The sequence below is a fragment of the Engystomops pustulosus genome, chromosome 5 (assembly GCF_040894005.1).
Source record: "Engystomops pustulosus chromosome 5, aEngPut4.maternal, whole genome shotgun sequence".
NCBI classification, from domain to species: Eukaryota; Metazoa; Chordata; class Amphibia; order Anura; family Leptodactylidae; genus Engystomops; species Engystomops pustulosus.
Window position 1 is genome coordinate 48547289 of NC_092415.1, and position 18590 is coordinate 48565878.

Here is an 18590-nt window from a genome sequence, read left to right on the forward strand (position 1 = left end):
GTCCCACGTGCGGCAAGTTCTCACATGTTTAAGAGCCAATCGACTTTACGCCAAACTTGAAAAGTGCCAGTTTCATCAGAAGAGTCTCCACCGATGTCTTTGAGGTAAAGGAGATCCTAGACATTAAGAGAGGTGAGAGGTAAGCGGCTCTTCTTGGTAGACTGGAAGGGGACCGGGCCTGAGGATAGATCTTGGGAGCCTGAGAAGAATATCCTGGACCATGATCTCCTGCAGAGATTCCTCTGACCCAAGAAGAGGGGAATGCCAAAGGGGTACTCTCCCGCAACCCATGTCACGTGCTCACGCAGACCCCTCGATGTGCCCCTGCACCCCACGGTCCTAACTCACCCATCCTCGTTCCTGTCTATTGTCTGACAGCCATGCATGAGCGTCACCATCACCGAGGGCACGTGCGCACCCACTTTAGAAGATTTTAAGGGCCAGTGTGCAGTTAATTGACGCAGGCACTTCCCAGAATCCTTTGTATTCTGGCCTCTTCCAGCACACCCTGCCGGATCCTCGTGCCTAGTGCAGTTGAAAAAGCTTGTTTCCTGATGCCCTGCGTTCTTTGTGGGATTTCCTGTTGTGACCCCGGTTCCGTATTTGACTATGATCCTGTTCCGCCTGCCCTGACCTGTTGCTCCGCTCCTGTTCATCGCTGTCTGTTCCTGTTCATCGCTTCCAGTCCTCACCTCCTGCCTGTTCCCGACTACAATCCTGCCTAACGTCTGTGCACCCTGCCTTGGCTGCCACCGCGGACAAAGTCGCACCTGTGGAACGACCTGGAGGTACCACGCCATAGCAAGTCCAACCCCCTTTGTGGCGGGCTCTGGTGAAAACCGGGTACCACTTAGATTCTGGTACGAGAAGGCAGCTTACATCATTGTCTGCAATGGTCCAGTGGGTCCACTACCCCTGCAGCCTGACAACCCCCTGTGCCATGTGAGAGGGGCATAGCTACACCTGGATTGAGGTGGGATGTTGGAGACATATTTTCTTATTATGTCATATGTTCTTCCAGGGGGTCACCTGAGAAGAAGATATGCCGAGCAAATTTCCCAGCATTTACAAATCTAGCCATACCAAACCCCACTCTGAAATAATTAGCCAATTGCCGAATATCTATTTTGTTGGCTTTCTGTGTCCAAAATACATGACGAGTGACACCTTAGGAATATGGGAGGATACTGCTCACAGATTTTTTGTTGACAAGAAATTAAAATGTATGAATAGGCTGGCTTTGAAGTATAGTTATCCGTAGTCTAAGCCACCAGTTTACAGACATGGAATACACTCATATGGAAATATGAGTTGCAGCGTCTACATCAGTTAAACTTTTCTATTTATGGGACAGAGCACACATGGCTAGGTGAGTGTAAAAGTCGAAAACTTAGGCACAAATATACAAATGTGCCAAAAAGACACAAATATAAGAAAAAAAGAGAAAATCTTTAGAATTTACCCCTAATATGTCCATTAAACTAAGTAGATTATTTTTGTATTGTTTGTCATACTTCAAATATCTTAGTTCTACACATCTCTTCTTTCCAATGTCTGTGTTGTAAGCTTCCATTCCTGCGTCTCATACTTGCTTTTGATCTATAGTGCTGAAAGCAACTGTAACCTGCTTAACATGTACAGTGATAAATGAAGTTAACCTTCTCTGAATCATTAGCAATTGAGGTTCTCACTTTTACTTGTTAGTGTAGAATGTCAGAACATCAGTAACATTACAGTAATAACTCCATAGTCTAATACAGACAGTAAAGTTTTATTTAGGGCCACAATTAGTGTTACTTACCATTTTGCAGAACCAATTACTATCTTTTTCACCATCCTGCATTTCAAGTCGAACTTTTTGGATGGATCCAAGACTTCCATCTAGTTCTAGCGTCTCTATGGATCTGACCCTTGTTAGGGTTACATTGCCAAATCCAACTGGTTCATAATTTCCTTTTTCACAACATATGGTTACATACACAGTAAAATTTGTTCCAGGACTGGGAATATCATCTGTCACCAAAATAATATTAATTGTCCCTGTATAGAAATAAACCATAAGTTTGTTTTCATTAATTGAGGAAACAAGTTCTAATGTTGCAGCATTGCAGTTGACAATTTGTAGACTGACAAGTCTTAGTGGCAGTGGGCGACTTTTCTTATCTTTGACCATTGTTCATATTCCTAACAAATAGGATTGTTGGAAGTATAAGAAGTTATCTCAAAAGAAGATACAGAGTAGAAAACCTAAGAGCTCTGTGGTCCTAAATATATATTGGGGCCTACCAGTAACATCATCGTCAACTGAACTACACCCAGCTCCTCTGTACCCGTGCCCCTCGCTCCTCGCAAGCACAGTACCTGCACCTCTCACCCATCCACGTTCCTCAGAAGATTTAAAGGGCCAGCGCGTTGTTAATTGGTGCTGGCCATTTCCCAGAATTCCATGTACACCAGCCTCTACCTGCACACTCTGCCGGATCTTCGTGCCTTGTGCCCTAGAGAAAGCTTGTTCCTATGCCCTGCGCTGTTATTGTGATTTCTCGTTGTGACCCCAGTTCCGTTCCTGACCACGCTCCTCTGCTGCCTGCCTTGACATGTTGGTATGTTCCCAGCTCAGATCCCGTGCTGCCCGTCCTGACCTCCTGCCTGAGGCCTGCTACGATTCTGATCAACATCGGTGGAACGACCTGTGGAACGACCTAGTGGTACTATGCTGCAACAAATCCAACCCGCTTTGCGGCGGGTTCTTGAGAAAACTGGGTGCCACTTAGATTCCGGTCCCAGGTGTCGGCTTACTTCATCACCTGCAGGGGTCCAGTGGGTCCACTACCCCTGGAACCTGACACAGCCCAGGCCTTTCCAGCAAGGCTTACTAGAGTGATGGAATACAATGATCCACTCAGCTGCTGCGGGCGATGTCAAAGAACTCCTCTATTTATCTGCCTATCTTGCTGGTTCTACTATTTTCCTCATACCTTTGCTCAATTTCTGCTTGCTATTTCTTCCGTGTTCTGTGTATCTGAGCTCTTGTATTTTTACTTGCCCTCTCTTCAATTCTGTGCTTCGCTGCCATCTTGGTTTTGACCCGATTCTGTTCGACTCTGTGTCCTTGTGTAAACATTGATCTGTCTCTGACTTCATGTTATCCATCTGCTCCACCATCCGGCAGCTGCCAGACAAAGTAAATCTTCCCTCTAAACTTGCAGGGTCTCTCAGGGTCTTTTAGCAAGTCACTGATAGTGGCTTTGCCCTTATTTGGGTGGTTTATCTGCTGTAGGCAGGATTCTAGTCCACAGGGATGTTGCAGGGTTAGTTTGCCACTGCTTACCCAGGCTGACAGCTTGCACCAAGTCTGGTCGTGGCTGCTCTGTTTGATGGATAGGTACCAGTTACTAGCATTTCATCAAATGATCCATTACATGACATGCATTGGTATTGTGCAGGCTTATTCCATTAGAAATGCACTTGGCTTCATACAGAAACTGTATACTTCTTTTTCCATGGGGATGGCAACACCTTATATTGATTATATGACACCTTTCCACAGCTGCCATACCACCACAGCCCCAGTGGCTTTTATAGATCTCATTGGGATCCTGTTTGTACTGCACATCAAGGGCTTAAGGCTAGAGTTGCAGTAAATGTAAATATATCTGAGATCACTAGAAAAGAAGAGATCTACTGGCTCCTTGCCCCATAGATTCCTTAAAGGGAACCTGTCACCAGGGACCTCATTTTTCACTAAAGACGGATTGTAAAAGCCCATGACACCTGCAGTGCAAATCTGCCTTTCTGCCTTTTCTAATCATTTGCATTACAATATAATTGTGTGTTATAACTTACTGTTGCTCCATGACAAAATCCTGGGGTAGTCCCAGCGGCTGCACTTTGGTTTGCATGCATTTCAAAAAACAACATGTGACCTGTTTGAGCTGCAGGCTGTCTCCATGTTTGTGCTCCTGTACATCTTGTCCCTCCCCCACTGATGTCAGGCTGAGCAGGCTGTAACCTCTGAGAACCAGCAGGAGGTGGAGCTAGACAGGAGCACAAAGGAGGGGGCCAAGCTCTGAGGAGTGTGTAACAGACAAGTCACATGTTGTTTTTTGAAATGCATCCAAACCAAAGTCCAGCCCCTGTGACTACCCCAGGATTTTGTCATGCAGCAAGAGTAAGTTATATCACACAATTATATAGTAATGCAAATGCTTAGAAAAGGCAGAAAGGCATATTTGCACTGTCTTTAGTGAAAAATGAGGTCCCTGGTGACAGGTTCCCTTTAAGTGAGAGTTTGGTTTAGGCCTAGAGCCTGTGAGGCATTCAGAGCTGGTAGCATTTACAGAATTTAAAGGGCTTCAGTAAATAATTGAAATTGTGCAATAAAAAGTCATACAATTTTCCAATATAATTCTGGTATTCCTCATGGTTTTCTAGATCTCCGCTTGTGGTCATTCAACAGGAAGCCTCATTGTTTACTTCCTGTGCAAATAAACCGGCCTCTGGTCATGTAATGTCACACCAGTCAATGGCTCGTATTAACACTGTGTTAGTAAATGAGCCCCATAGTGTCATGTTATGTCACACAGGTGCACAACTCATTATAAGGGTCCCTCGGACGCATTTTCGTCGGGTTTCCTGTTGATTTCTGTTTTACACCGAATTGCCCCGGGATTTTGTCTCACATAATCGGATTTTGGGGCATCAGCGCTGCCTTGCACGCGATACAAATCGGGGGCGTAAGTGTCGGACAACCCGACGGATTCGGACAAACAGCAGAATTTAAAAAAGGAATTGTGTCGCAAGATCAAGCACTTACATGCACCGGGAAGAAGAAGGTGAACTCCGGCGGACCTCAGCGCGGAAACGACGGATGCAAGAACTCGGGCGCACAATCTAAGTGAATCGCGGCAGACCCGAATCCTCGCAATACACCGCAGGTAAGTAGATGTGCCCCTATATGGTTTTTATGCACAGGAAGTAAACAGGAAGCTTCCTATAGAAGTGTATGTCTTCAATCATCCAATGTTATTCTGGGCTTCATGGGTTTCCACTGTACTGGTCATCATGAGGACTAGACAGCCTGGCCATGCTGCGCATGTAATGGGATATATTATGGACTGTATATATGGGCTTTAGTAACTGAGCCACATTCGATTGATGGCACAATATATGTGGAAGCTAGAGAGCTGCGATTGGGATGATTTTACAGCTTTAATTTCACAGCTGTGGTGGTTTGTCATCACAAAGTGGAAAGGGATTTATTTGCAGCAAATTTATGTCACGTATATAAAAAGTTGGTGTGTTTGCGGTGCATTATCGAATGTGTTTTATGGAGCATTATTGCAAACTGTTTGTATATTTCACTCTGACATGAGTCCATTGGGCACAGTAACAAGTCACTAAATACTCCCGTTTTAAGATATTTATGCCTCAGATTGCATTCTTGTGTTAGTTTCTCCTTTTCTACTTTGTCCACTGAACCGACACTAATACAAAGCATGTGTTTACTAAATGATCCACCTTTACTGTTCCTAAATATTCATATATATGCTCTTGTAATGCAGAAATTATTTCATTGTGACTGCAGTACTGCATGGGATTGTGCCACACTTGCCTTTTTTGGGGTATTTTAATGAGAGAAAAAAGTTCCCTCTAACAAATTTCTTACAAAATGTCCCCAAAAATCAATCTGATTTTTTTAATGCCACTAAAAAGTTTAAATATTGGATAATACTGGATAAAACTGTGTTTCAAATATAGTTTAAAAATGCAGGATGTGAACCCAGCCCTAGGTCAGGTTCACGCAGTGTGCAACTTTTGATACTGCATATAAACTAAAATAAAAACAGTATAAAAAAAACTATTTGCTTCAGCTTATACCACATCAATTTTAATCAATACTGCCGAGCACTGGTAAGTAAAACCAGGTAGAAGGCAAAAAGATATACAGCATTATATCATTCTTAAAGAATAAACATATTCACTTGCTATATTTTCTATAAATCTAGACAATCTACTAGAATTTTTGTCTTGCATACCATTCTAAGACAAAGAGGTAAAGGCTCTTTGGAAAGAACAAAACAACAAAAACGCTTTAAGAAAATTTGTAGAAGGTAATTAGTTCTCCTACCTCCCACACAATGTTCAGGATAATGGTGGATAAAAAAGGATAGTGGTGGACTACATGGTTTGGGTTGTCAGTGGTTTCGAATTAATCAATTAAAGTCAGGAACCAATCCAGCTATTAAACAGAATAGGGCTCATTTACTGAGGGTCGTGTTGCTCAATTTCGTCGGAATGTGCGCCTTTTTGGGGGTTTAGAGAGCTTGCACAGGTATTAAACAAGTATCTGCCCTGGAATTTTGGCACGTGCTGGCTTCCATGCAACACAATTTAGGGGTCGTGCCATCGGACAATCCAACTTATTCAGACTGAGCGCGGTCATTTGACGCAAGTCCAAGCACTTAGATGCACCACTAAAAAGATGTTGAACTCTGTCGGACCTGAGCAGGGAAGCGACACATGCAGGATATCGGGCGCACGATCCTAGCGAATCGACGCACGGTGCATTATTGCCGGACCTCTTCTTCATGACATTTTTAAAGAAATTTGTATTTTAATATACAAAGTTCTATATTACACACAGACATAAAAATCGAAATAAAAGAGAAAATGCATATTTATTAAATAACATAGCAAACATATCCTGATCAAATAAATATAATCATTACAATAGTAAAAAAAAGGTTCCAAAGGACAAACTATATCATAACTAGATAAGTTTTTCACGATTTTCCTGTATTTGCATGATTACATGATTTGCCCCCATATTTTTACTATCATAATGATTATATTAATTTGATAAGGATATGTTGTTTTGTTATTTAACAGATCTCTACTTTATGTGGCTTTGTATGTCCGCATGTCATATAGAACTTTGTATAGTGCACTTTTTTTTAGAATGTGCCTAAAGAAGATGCCATTCTGGCGTCGAAACGCATAGGCAGTTTATTATTATTTGTAGGCTTGAAAAAGCGCCAGTTCGGCGCGAAACGGCCCGTTGCTTGCCGTGGTCTGAGTTTTATGTCCGTGTCACCACTCTGCTGAAATAAACTACTGAACCGTACTCAGTGAGTGCCGCTCTATATTTATACCTTTATTAAGGATTACGCAGTTTATTATTACACATTCCGTTGTACTGGATTGGCTCCTCACTTTGTTTCATTGATGAACCAGATCATGTAATGCTCCGCTATCCTTTTTTCTGCATTATTCTTTGTATCTTTTGGATGACTCCACATCATCTAACCAAGGGCGATGTAGAGGAAACACAAAGGTCTTCACTTCTGCGTTTACCTTGCTAGTTTAACTAGCCAAAATAAGTGAGAAATTTCCCCCAGCACCATCTGAAGCATCACCAATTTTTGTATTATCTCCATCATGAGGTGCTACTTTCTTTTTCTTTTTTTATAATATCATTCTTATGCAATGGGATGAAATATAGTCCATCTAAGTATAAGAAGGCTGCAGGAAATGGGGAGTCATTATAAGGGGGGCCTGCAGGAAAGGGTGCCACTAAAGAGGGTCATTAAATAGCATGGGGTATTACACATTGTGGGTACACATAAGGTGGGGCTTGCCTTTTTTTAAAGGGACCTGTGGGGCCCACCACCATTGGACCTTGGTAAGGAATAATGTCCTGGACCAGAACTCAAATTCCTCTCATCTCTATTGGGGACTACTGGTCTATATCCCATTATTTTTATTTTTTTTGCTAGAGTCATTTGTAAAAACCTATGTGCTATTGTTTGTGATGATGATGGATAACCCGCTTATATTTCCACAATATGTAAATTGCAAAGTCTGTGGCATAAAGCAAAGCGACCAATGTCAGAAGAACTGATTGTAAAGAAGATTGAATTAGTCTTATGATTGTGTTAATCTAAAGGTTAAAATTTACCTTCAGAGGATGTAAGTAGTTTTTCATTAGATCTGTTGAATTTCCCAAGGAGCTTTACCTCACAGTCAGTTTGTTTGTCATTTATTGCAGTGTCTAACCAGCGTTGGCATGGAAACAAGTATTTAATATCCGCCTTATCCGACTCCTGTATGGTGATTTGATCTAGATACCATCCAGCTCCATAACCAACAGCTTTATGTTCAATGTGTACCCTAGACAGCATCCCCAGGTCCACAGCCTTTATTCTGAAGAAATTTATCTGCAATAAATAAAAATACAAATTTGGAATATGGTTGTACCGTAAATATTTCTAAAATACTAAACTTTTCTAAACAAAATGAAAAAAGTTACTTATATTTAGTTAAAGGAAATGCACCATTATAATCAAGCATGTTCATAGATCCAGACACCGTGACTGTGGAAATCTTCTTATATTAGTTATTCATGGCCTCCTTAGCTTTAAATCAACTTGTAAAATTATGCTAAAAAGGGCTCTGGTGGGCATAACCAGTAACCCGACACCACCCAGGAGCCTGTCAGGCTCATTAGCATCATTATTAAAGTTGATTTGAGAAGGAAGGAGGCCATGGATAATAAAGATAAGAAGATTACCACAGTCACGGTGCCTGGATCTATGATCCAGTGTCGCTGGTTTATCATGATGGATTTTGATGTTAGAATATCTTAAAGAACACAATACAATACTCTTCTTGCCAGTGTGTGCCTTCTTACGCTTCTAGATGACAACTGAGGGGAAGAGCCGACTTGCACTGACTCCATTGCTTGAATTCTAGTGACCCTCATACTGTTTTTAGCCAGATACAAATGCAGTCCCTGGGTTATGTACAAGTTAGGTTCCATGGTGTGTTCTTAAGTTAAATTTGTATGTAAGTGGAAACTGTATATTTCATAATTGTAATTTTTTTTTTTTGCCCCAGTGACAATTGGAGTTTCAATTTTTTTTGCTGTAATGGGACCAAGGATTATCAATGAATCTTCATTACAGACACCTTACAGCTGATTATTGCAGTTTGGGACTATAGTAACATCCAGAGAGCTTCACCAGAGGTCACAATGGGCAGGGGGGTCAGTGTTTAACTAGGGGTCGTCTGTAAGTCGGGTGTTCTTAAGTAGGGGACTGCCTGTACTAAAATCACTTTCCAATCATACATACCTTTCCCTTGTCAAATACTCTAGGTAATAGTGAGCCATTCAGTCGTCTTTTGCATGAATCTCCATTTTCTCCATATATTGTGATAAAAACATCTGTATCTGTACTAGATGCAGGGAAATCTCCAGTCCTGATATACACTGAATATGTCACTTCTAGAAAGACATAGAAATAAGCAGTGGGAAAATGAACATGGTCTCAGTGATACAGGATTATTGTGAAAGTTATTATAAAAGTTTCCATTGTATAAAACAGAAATAACATTCTAAAGCATTCATAACGGGTCTCAGACTATGTAGATTTTGTTTTTAAATGGAGGTTTCCATTCAATAAGAAAAAATGCTTTTGACCATGATTTTTTGGGTTAGGTACTGTGCTATTTCGAGCAAGATAAATTATTTTGCTCATGCCTGATTATGTTCAGCTTGGTTCCAGTAAAAGGATGATGAACTGACCCTATCAGATTCCTCTTGGGGGACAGGAATCACCACCTTTTATCTTCCTTTTTTGCTTGGGTTATAGACACACTGGTCATCATAACTCAAAAAATAACCAAAAAAATCCTTACCTTTCAATGGTGGTTGGTTGGGGAGAACAACTGCTACTTCTGCCACATTCTCTGAGCAATCTTCACCAGGTAGGTACACTTTCTCTGGATAGAAACCTATTTCTTGGTTGGTATCCACATCTCTCATACGCATCTTAATAAAAAAATATATATTGTAAACAGCAATTAACTAAAACACTAATAAATAAAAAAGCCCTGGTAATTTTTTTCTTTTCTTTTACTTTAGACAATACTAAATTCATCAAAGTTAAGGAACAAATATGCGACAACATTTAAGAATAAACATAAAATACACATAAAGAAGTGATTTGTCCCATATAAAGGCTCAAGTCCTGAAGCAGTTGAGCACAAGTAGACAATGGACACATAACAGTATAGCACCGAAATATAAGGTAAGATAGGAAGTGTCCATTACATGGACATTAATAACGAATATATTCTGTGAATACTGCATGTGAGGAAGACATAAAAGAGCATCTTGTGTATAGTTAAAGCTTATTTGATATGTATTAACCCCACTGGAAATTATTCAGAGGGCATTTGTTTATTGCAGTGTATATGACTTTAAAGAGTTTTTTAGGAAATTACTGGTGAGAACCAGGGTAGAATTTCTATCAAGCAATCACAATCAATCAACAAGACATGTACCTTGTGTAAGTGGAGTTTCCTCCCAGAGGTCAGACCCGTGCACAGGAAGGAAGCCTTCATTATTTTCCCGATATTTCCAAGACTCAGCTGTCAAAAATGATCATATATTAAATTACTTCTAAATCAGCATATTTATGAATAAATCCATGCGTCTTGTAGAAGGGAGGCAACAGTAAGTATATTTTTATTAATGACAGATGGCGTCATGGCCCTGGACCCTCATCTATTGAGTCCAATTTGGGGAACGGTATGTACAGCAGACTTGTGAACACCGACTTGGCAGAAGAAGGTATTAAAGGGGTTGTTCACTTGCAGCAAGTAATTGTTTGTGTAATGAACTTTTCCGATATACTTTCTGTTTAAATTCCTCAGAATGTTCTAGATCTTTACTTCCTGTCATTCTATAGGAAGCCTCATTGTTTACTTCCTGTGGATAAAAAACAGTAGCTGGTCATGTAATGTCTGGTGCACAACTGGTTAGAGAGTAATTAGAGCTGTGTGTAATGAGCCATGCACCAGTTATTAACTTGCTACCTCACTTATGAATGGGTATGCCACAGACGTGGGTATCTTTTTTCATTCTTTAAATTTATTATTACTTTTTCGGATAAAGAAAAGTTAAGGTTTCATGTACAGTAAATATGGGTAGATATAAAATTATAAGAAATCATGATGTACGGTGATTACTGGGTTTAACTATTATGTTATAACCAGGTTAGTATTACTCGTTTGAACTACTTTGGGGCTGTGTCCTTGATGTTCATTCATCTTGACTTTTTGTATTGTCAACGGCCATTCTAACCTGAACTTGCCTGCCCTCAGACTTTATGTCCTTATTATATCCTTTCCTTTGAATATCTGAGCTGTCCACTTTGCATGTTAATGAATTTTGTTCAATATTTTAATTGCACTCTCAGGCCACTACTTTGCTTTTACTTTGTATTTCCTGCAGTTGATTCAGGTGAAATATCCAAAAGGGAAGCTGTCTCAAAGCATGACCCTCCTTTTCTAAGAGAATAATTTATAAAATTATAAAATTATATATGTACAATTGTTTAAACACATAAGAGAGAATATTAGGTTATATACAGCTCAGTCCTGTGTATTGCATTTGAAAGGTGCAGTGGGGGGGGGGGGGGGGGTGTTGAACCTCTGGGGGTATTTCCAGGTGATCCTGGCACTCTTTAAAAGACCTTCATCTTTATTGATGCAACATTAAAAATACATAGACATGTGGCAATGTGTTGACATCCGTGTCTCCAGCATAAAAGTAAACTTAGTCATAGCATGATGCACAATGAGATACACAGGGGCACATTTATTTACCCGGTCCAGAGGAGTTCTCTAATGACAATGCACTGTGCCGCGATTCAATAAGATCGTGCGCCTTTTCTGAATTTGTCACTTCCCCGCTGAGGTCCACCAGAGTTCATCATCTTCCACCCAGTGTATGTAAGTGCATGTCTTGCGACACAATTTTTAAGTTAAATCCCGCGGTTTGTCTGAATCAGACGGATCGTCCGACAGCCCGCCCCCCGATTTGTGTCGCATGAAAGCCGGTGCTGCTGCACCAAAATCCGATCGTGTGGGCCAAAAACCCTTTCTAAATCCCTGTCACAGCGGCGCAAATCCGAAAAATTTTGGAATATCTGACGAAAGTTACGGTCCGAGGGACCTTAGTAAATGAGCCCCACTGTGTTAAAATATAAGTGTTGGCCAATCACTTGTCCCAGCAATATCTCAAAATAATATTTTGAGGACAAGTGATTGGCCAACATTTATATTTTAACTGGCGTTTTGCACACCAGTCTTAATATTTCCCCCACTGGAACACAGAGTGCTGGAACCAGTAAGAGGCTGTGACCTCTACGGTAAGAAGATCTATATAGGATCTCTGCCGGGTCAGACCTGTTTATGTCCTGTCTGAGAAGGCGGAGATTTTAGCTATAGTCTTTGGCAGAGACTGTAGTCAATAAGGCAGGGCAGATATTTATGGCCCCATCCACCCCCTGCCGGCAGGGCAGAAAATACAGGAATCTGGAATGGAGGGGGCCTTATAAATGACTTGTCGGCCAGAAAGCTATATGTATTTTTAAAGTTGTACCAATCACCTTTTTAACTAAACACTTTGGTACTATCCCCAATTAATGAATGTAATTATTTAGGAATCTCTACCATCTGAGCCCATCTTCGAAAGCCCCCCCTGGGTCACCCATCTGGTAATAGAGAACCTCAAACTAAACAAACAACACTCGGTACTGATGGGACATAACTGGACTGGAGCAGACAGTCTGGCTCCACCCGTCTGACTGAGTAGATCAAAAAATAATAGCATTGATTACTTGGTGGGGATTACAAAGAAACATCTGACAATGCCAGAATCAACGACAAAAATAATATTAGGGTAAGAAGAGTTTGAGTTAATGAAGGTACTTAAACTTTGTACTTCCAATGGCTTTTGTTGACTTCTGAGATAAGAAGTCAAAGTGCAAAGTGTTCTCATGCTTAAAAAATTTGCTTTAAATCTTTATGTTTAAATATGTTTATATTTTTATTGTTTGTGCCTTTTTTCACTGAACACATCAATAGGATGAGGTCATATCATTTCTAAGTGCTCCAGCATAGAAAAGTTCTTCTGAAGGAAATGTATGAAAATCCTTTTTGATTCAAGACTGTGCAACATTAGAACCTCCAGTGTCACTTCACATTATATCCCGACATATCATATCCCATAGAAAATGACATTAGTTCTCACCAGAAAAGGATCATAGTTAAGGTTTGTCACATTCTGCGGTGCAGATTTCTCATGTTTACCGAACACAACAACAGATAGATCGGTGTCTTCATCTAAGGTTGGTGTACCCAGCACTTGTAGCTGCCATTCCCCTTTGGTTGGTGAATTGAATGAATTTATCTCCTTCAGTTCCACAGCAGACTCTACAAGTAATGAATGCAAGGTTTTGACATTGTTTACATAAGCACACACAGATCTGTTTAGTTCATGAATAATATATTGCTATTCCAAGGCAAGAAACACTACGATTAGGCACGAATCACATACTTGTACCTTGTTATTGGATATTCTACCAGTTTGTATTAGTAATGCTCTGCAGTCTATATGTAAAGGGAACAATTCTAGGACTTTGTTTGCTTCAGGATATTTGTTTTAACCAAGTTCTGAAGATACATTTCTTGTTTAGTGGAATATGAAGAAGGATTGCTAAATCCTGTAACAGTGCTGTATACATAGTATATCAGGTAAAACACACAAACCATATCAAGATAAGCAAAAGGGAAAAAAGCAGAGGCCCGAAGCCAATGGTCGACATTGATAAAAAAAACTGTGTAAACTGCATTAGGTGCCTGTGTATAGTGCGCCAGATTCATGAAATCAAACCAAACAAAAAATTTTTTGCTATTGAAGTGCTAAGATCAAAAAAGAATTTGTACAATTGTGTGGAATATGCAAAGAGCACTCTAACCAAAAAATTGATTCCACCATAAATATCCAAAGGGTACAAGTGTCCTTACCGACGCGAGTGGCTTCCTTTTATCATGGGTAAGGGCACTTGTACCCTTTGGATATTTTACGATTTCTAGTAGTACACCTTTACCTGCACATTTGTATGCACTTGTGTCCCTCTGTACTTTTTGTATAATGCAATACTTTGGTTTTGTATATATCTTTTACCCATGATTGCATGATATTACATTATATTATTTCTATCATGCAGCCTGTATATTACTACTGTGTAAACTGATTTATATGGTTTTAACCCACGCTGTTCAGTGCCGGGGTATATTTTCCCTGTGCATAGTTGTCTAATAACAGTACAAGTCTGTATTTTAAATATCTTCTCAATAAAAATTTCATAAATATCTGACTATCTTTATGGCAGATTCATGAAATGCAGCATACGTTCTTCATGAATCTGGCGCACCCTGAACTGGTCCGACAGAGTGCACCAACGGTTTTTGGTGCACCTTTAATATGGGGCGTGCAACACAATTTCGGTTCGACTGTGCACCAGAATGCCCCTTTCAGTGCATAATTTTGGGTAAAGGGTATAGTGCAGCTGCAAAACATATGCGACACATATGTGTCATGGACACCTTATAAATACCTGTGCAAGCTGTTTGCACTTAAATGAACATGCAAAGTGAGACAAAAAACAGGCACAGGGGCCTTAATAAATGTGGCCAATGTGTTATCTCCTACAAATATCTGGTGGCATATACTTCAATTGAGTCTTTTGTTTATCTAAGATTGGCCTAAGATAAACTAAGATTTGCAAAAAGCATTATGGAGCACATTTACTTACATTGCCGCTGGATTTTACAGAAAGTGCCTGACTATAATGCACTGTGCCGCAATTCACTAAGATTGTGCGCCTGATATCCTGCATGTGTGCCTTCCCAACTTAGGTCCGACAGAGATCACTATATTTTTAGTGGTGCATCTAAGTGCTTAGGCTTGCGGCACAATTTAAAAGTTAAACCCCGTCCTCAGTCGGAATCAGTCGGACCGTCCAATGGCATGGCCCCCTAATTTGTGTTGCATTGGAAGCCAGCACAGCTGCACCACAAAAGGCTCGCGTGCACCAAAATCCCAGTGCAGACACTTATTAAATACCTGTGCAAGCCGTGTAAGCACCGAAAAAGGTGAACAGTCCGACGAATATGCAGCGCGACCATTAGTAAATGAGCCCCAATATGTTTATAGGTATTTTACATGCCATTAGTCTGTGTCCAACTCTGTTTCACATGTTCCCTATTAGGCTGTTTTGTTTGGGGATAGAAAGCATTAGTTTCATCCCGCAATATTTCCATGATCCTTCAGCCACTCTTTATGCTCTTGGTTACTAGCAAAGTGACTCATGTATAGGATATTTCTAGCTAGGTTCTCTCCATCTACTACTGCAGTGATTGGTACAAGCCAAGGCTGCACCTTTTCGCACCAATGGTCCTATAGAAGACAAAAGTTCTACCATTATACTGGGGTAACTATCTTACCTGAAGGGTGAAGATATACATTGTGACATTGTGAAAGTCCTTGCCATTGGCCACTATGGGTGGTTGGGGACTAAGATGGGTAGGTGGATGCTGCATGTATTTTTGGGGCTGCAGAAATATCACAATTTTAATTCTGACCAATTAATTCTCACCGATGCTTGAAGCTATGCATTGAACATTCTCAATTTGTCTGTATTTTTTATTATTATTTAGTAGTTCACTTGATAAGTCGTTAGCAGTTATTCAGCTTTGTTGTTTTAAGTACTAATGTGACATCTATTCTGAGATAAATATTCCAAGAAACAGTCATCGAGCTAACATACGGCTCTCCATCAGGTAGCACATCTCTGGAAACAGTCACAGCAAACACATGTTGCTTTTTTTTATTAAAGGGGTATTGCAGAAAAATGAACAAAAAATGATACAAAAACCCAAAATGCTATAGATACATGAATATAACAAAACTCAATGTCATAAGTCACAAAATGGAACTTAAATAGTTTGATTTTAAGAAAATCACAACATTTTATGGCCTCTGTAAAGTAGGCAAAGTTATCCCCAAGATCGCCGCCACTGGAACCTATGTAAACTACAAGTCCCATGATCCTTTAATTCTCAGTAAGTCCTCCTCCCTCTTATGCTTTGCTCCCAGTGATGATCTAACAGACTGTCCTGCTCTGTTACCATAGTAATGATGTGTAACTGCCATCACCGCACATTACATCACTGAAATAACTTCTCATACAACACTGGTCATATTGGGTGCACTGCAGCCAACCTACTACAGCCAAACTTAGTGGTGATCACATGACCTGCCCAGGCAGGTGCAGGACATGTGATGTGGACATGTGACCAGCGGCCATCTTCTGTCCAGCCACTGCTTCGCGCTGAGAAAATCAACTAACTCATTAAAGGGCCAGTAGCATTTTAATTCTTCATTACATTTTATGTAATTAGAGCATTATTCTGCAAAAGGGAGCAAAATGTAAAATAACAACTAATTACATATTAGCTTATATTTTAAGGACCCATTTGTATATGAATTATGCTGATTCCTGGAATACCCCTTTAAGTGTCCAGCAGCACATTAGTATTTTTGGTCTGGTATTGTCAGTCAAATTTATTCACTGAAAGCACAGTACATATGTTCCAATAGTTATTGATAACAATGCCTGTATATGCCTATATATGAAACTTAAAATCCAGAGGCGGTTCAAAGGGGGTTAGTGAGTGAGTTTCATCTGTTCCAAAATTATGATGCTAACACTCTCTACTTCCTCCCTTCAGGCTTTCTACAGGAAGAGGTGTGGCCAACAAAACAATGGGTCAGTTATTCACTAATCTCCTTAACTTTATGGCATATTCCAGGATGGACATATAACTTTGGGTTAATGGAAAATTATACATATATAAAAAAATTTGTAACAGTAATGTGTACATAGTATATCAGTCAAAACACCATGACTATAAGCTAATAGGAAAAAAGGAGAGGCCAATGTGTTACTGCCTATATATATCCTGATGGCAAAAACCTCATTTGTGTTCTTCATTAAAGCTGGGATGGAGAAAACTTTTATACTAAATGAACAAAAAGCTTTTATATTACATTAATATCGGGTGACACAATGGTTTTCCAGTTTCTACATATTGATATCCATCAAATACAATGTCATTAACAGATTACTGGGGATCTGATACTCAGGATCCGAAATTCTTGGTGTACTGGAATTAACACAGTCACAACCAACACTCGGTAACATATATTTTTTTCTTATTGAGTGTCTAGTAGTAGTTTTTAGCTCTGGTATTGGCAGCCAAATGTACTGAAAAAACAGTAAATATGTTCTCATAGAACTTGATAAAAATGGCATTCATTGATGTGAAACTTGAAAGTTTGAGGCGGCAAATGTCTGACATGAATTTTGCACAGCAGGGGATCTGCTCATTTAAGCTTTACAATAAAAATCAATCAGAAATAGAAAATCCAGCGGCGATTCAAAGGGGGTTTGAGAGTGATTTTCATATGTCCCAGAAATTATGATCCGCAACATTATAATAAGTGTTACCTTACTTTGCTCTTGAGCTGAGCTCCTCACGACCTAGAACGTTGGACTGTGCAGATTTTGTCCAAAAGCAGCAACCCCCAGTAATCTGAGACACCAGATAGGTTTGACCTCATCCTCATACCCCAGTTTGTAAGTATCTGTCCCTTCAATTGCCTGCACTATTTTTCCTATTTAACTAACAGACACAACGCATCACAATCATAATCATGGGCAACTCCCCGGGGACCCATGGCCACCCAAACCCCCATAAAAATCTGCCCGCCTCAGTAATGTTAAGTGAGTGACACCATTGAACGTGGACACGCTCTGCGTGCAGGGCACTAAACAGTTAATAGTGCTGCGCTTTGTGCATCACTGAGAGTGTCCGACACATCCCCCCCATCCATCTCTTCTGCTGTACACACGTCATTCGCATGTTGAGCAGACTGCCAGCTCTCCATGGAACTTCAAAAGGTTTCTGGTAGCCAATATGGGGTTGGGGTGTGGGTTGAGAGATTGTGAGGGGCGGGGGACTGGGGTATCGGAAGCTAATTGTTGAGTCCATCTGTTAGTCGCGATGGACAGAGGGGGATGGGCTATCAGAGCTGTATAATAATAGTTGTCCTGGAAGGGAGGGCCATGTATTGGTGGCTTTATATGGGGCCCTAAATAATTAAATGGCGAGGATCTGTATATGGGGGCAGTAAATTAATTAGGGGGCTGTATTAAAAAATATAAGCGGTCTATATATAAATTCATGGGGGTGTGCTATAAACATTAATTAATTAGCAGGGCACTGTAAATGAATTAGAGGACAAAATGGGGCTTATTTACTAAGGGTCCGCAGATCGCATTTCCGTCGGACTTCCCAACGTTTTGGGGATTTGCACCGCTGGGACAGGTATTTAGAAGGGGATTGTGTCGCATGCGATCGTATTGCGGCGCCGGCTTTCATGCAACAGAAATCGGGGGGAGGGTCATCGGACAATCCGAATGATTCGGACTGAGCACGGGATTTAACATACACCGGGAAGATGGTGAACACGGACGGACCAGAGTGGGGAAGCGACACATGCAGGATATAGGGCGCACAATCTTAGTGAATCGTGGCACATTGCATTATCATCGGACAATACACTTTCGGGAACTCCGAAGGACCAGGTAAGTAAATGTGCCCCAATATAT

At 40.5% G+C, this 18590-nt stretch overlaps 1 protein-coding gene across 4 annotated transcripts in view; it reads right to left on the reverse strand.

Moving 5' to 3' along the window:
* The window catches only part of RP1 (RP1 axonemal microtubule associated), a 312070-nt gene that overhangs the window by 83785 nt on the left and 209695 nt on the right, over nucleotides 1–18590 (reverse strand). For all 4 annotated transcript variants that reach the window (XM_072151901.1, XM_072151900.1, XM_072151899.1 and 1 more), the window contains exons 41-46: nucleotides 13103–13284; nucleotides 10348–10434; nucleotides 9700–9832; nucleotides 9135–9286; nucleotides 7961–8219; nucleotides 1802–2040 (exon numbers count right to left, since the gene is read on the reverse strand). In XM_072151901.1, the coding sequence (XP_072008002.1) occupies nucleotides 1802–2040; nucleotides 7961–8219; nucleotides 9135–9286; nucleotides 9700–9832; nucleotides 10348–10434; nucleotides 13103–13284 (1052 nt within the window). The remainder of the gene's footprint in view (nucleotides 1–1801; nucleotides 2041–7960; nucleotides 8220–9134; nucleotides 9287–9699; nucleotides 9833–10347; nucleotides 10435–13102; nucleotides 13285–18590) is intronic.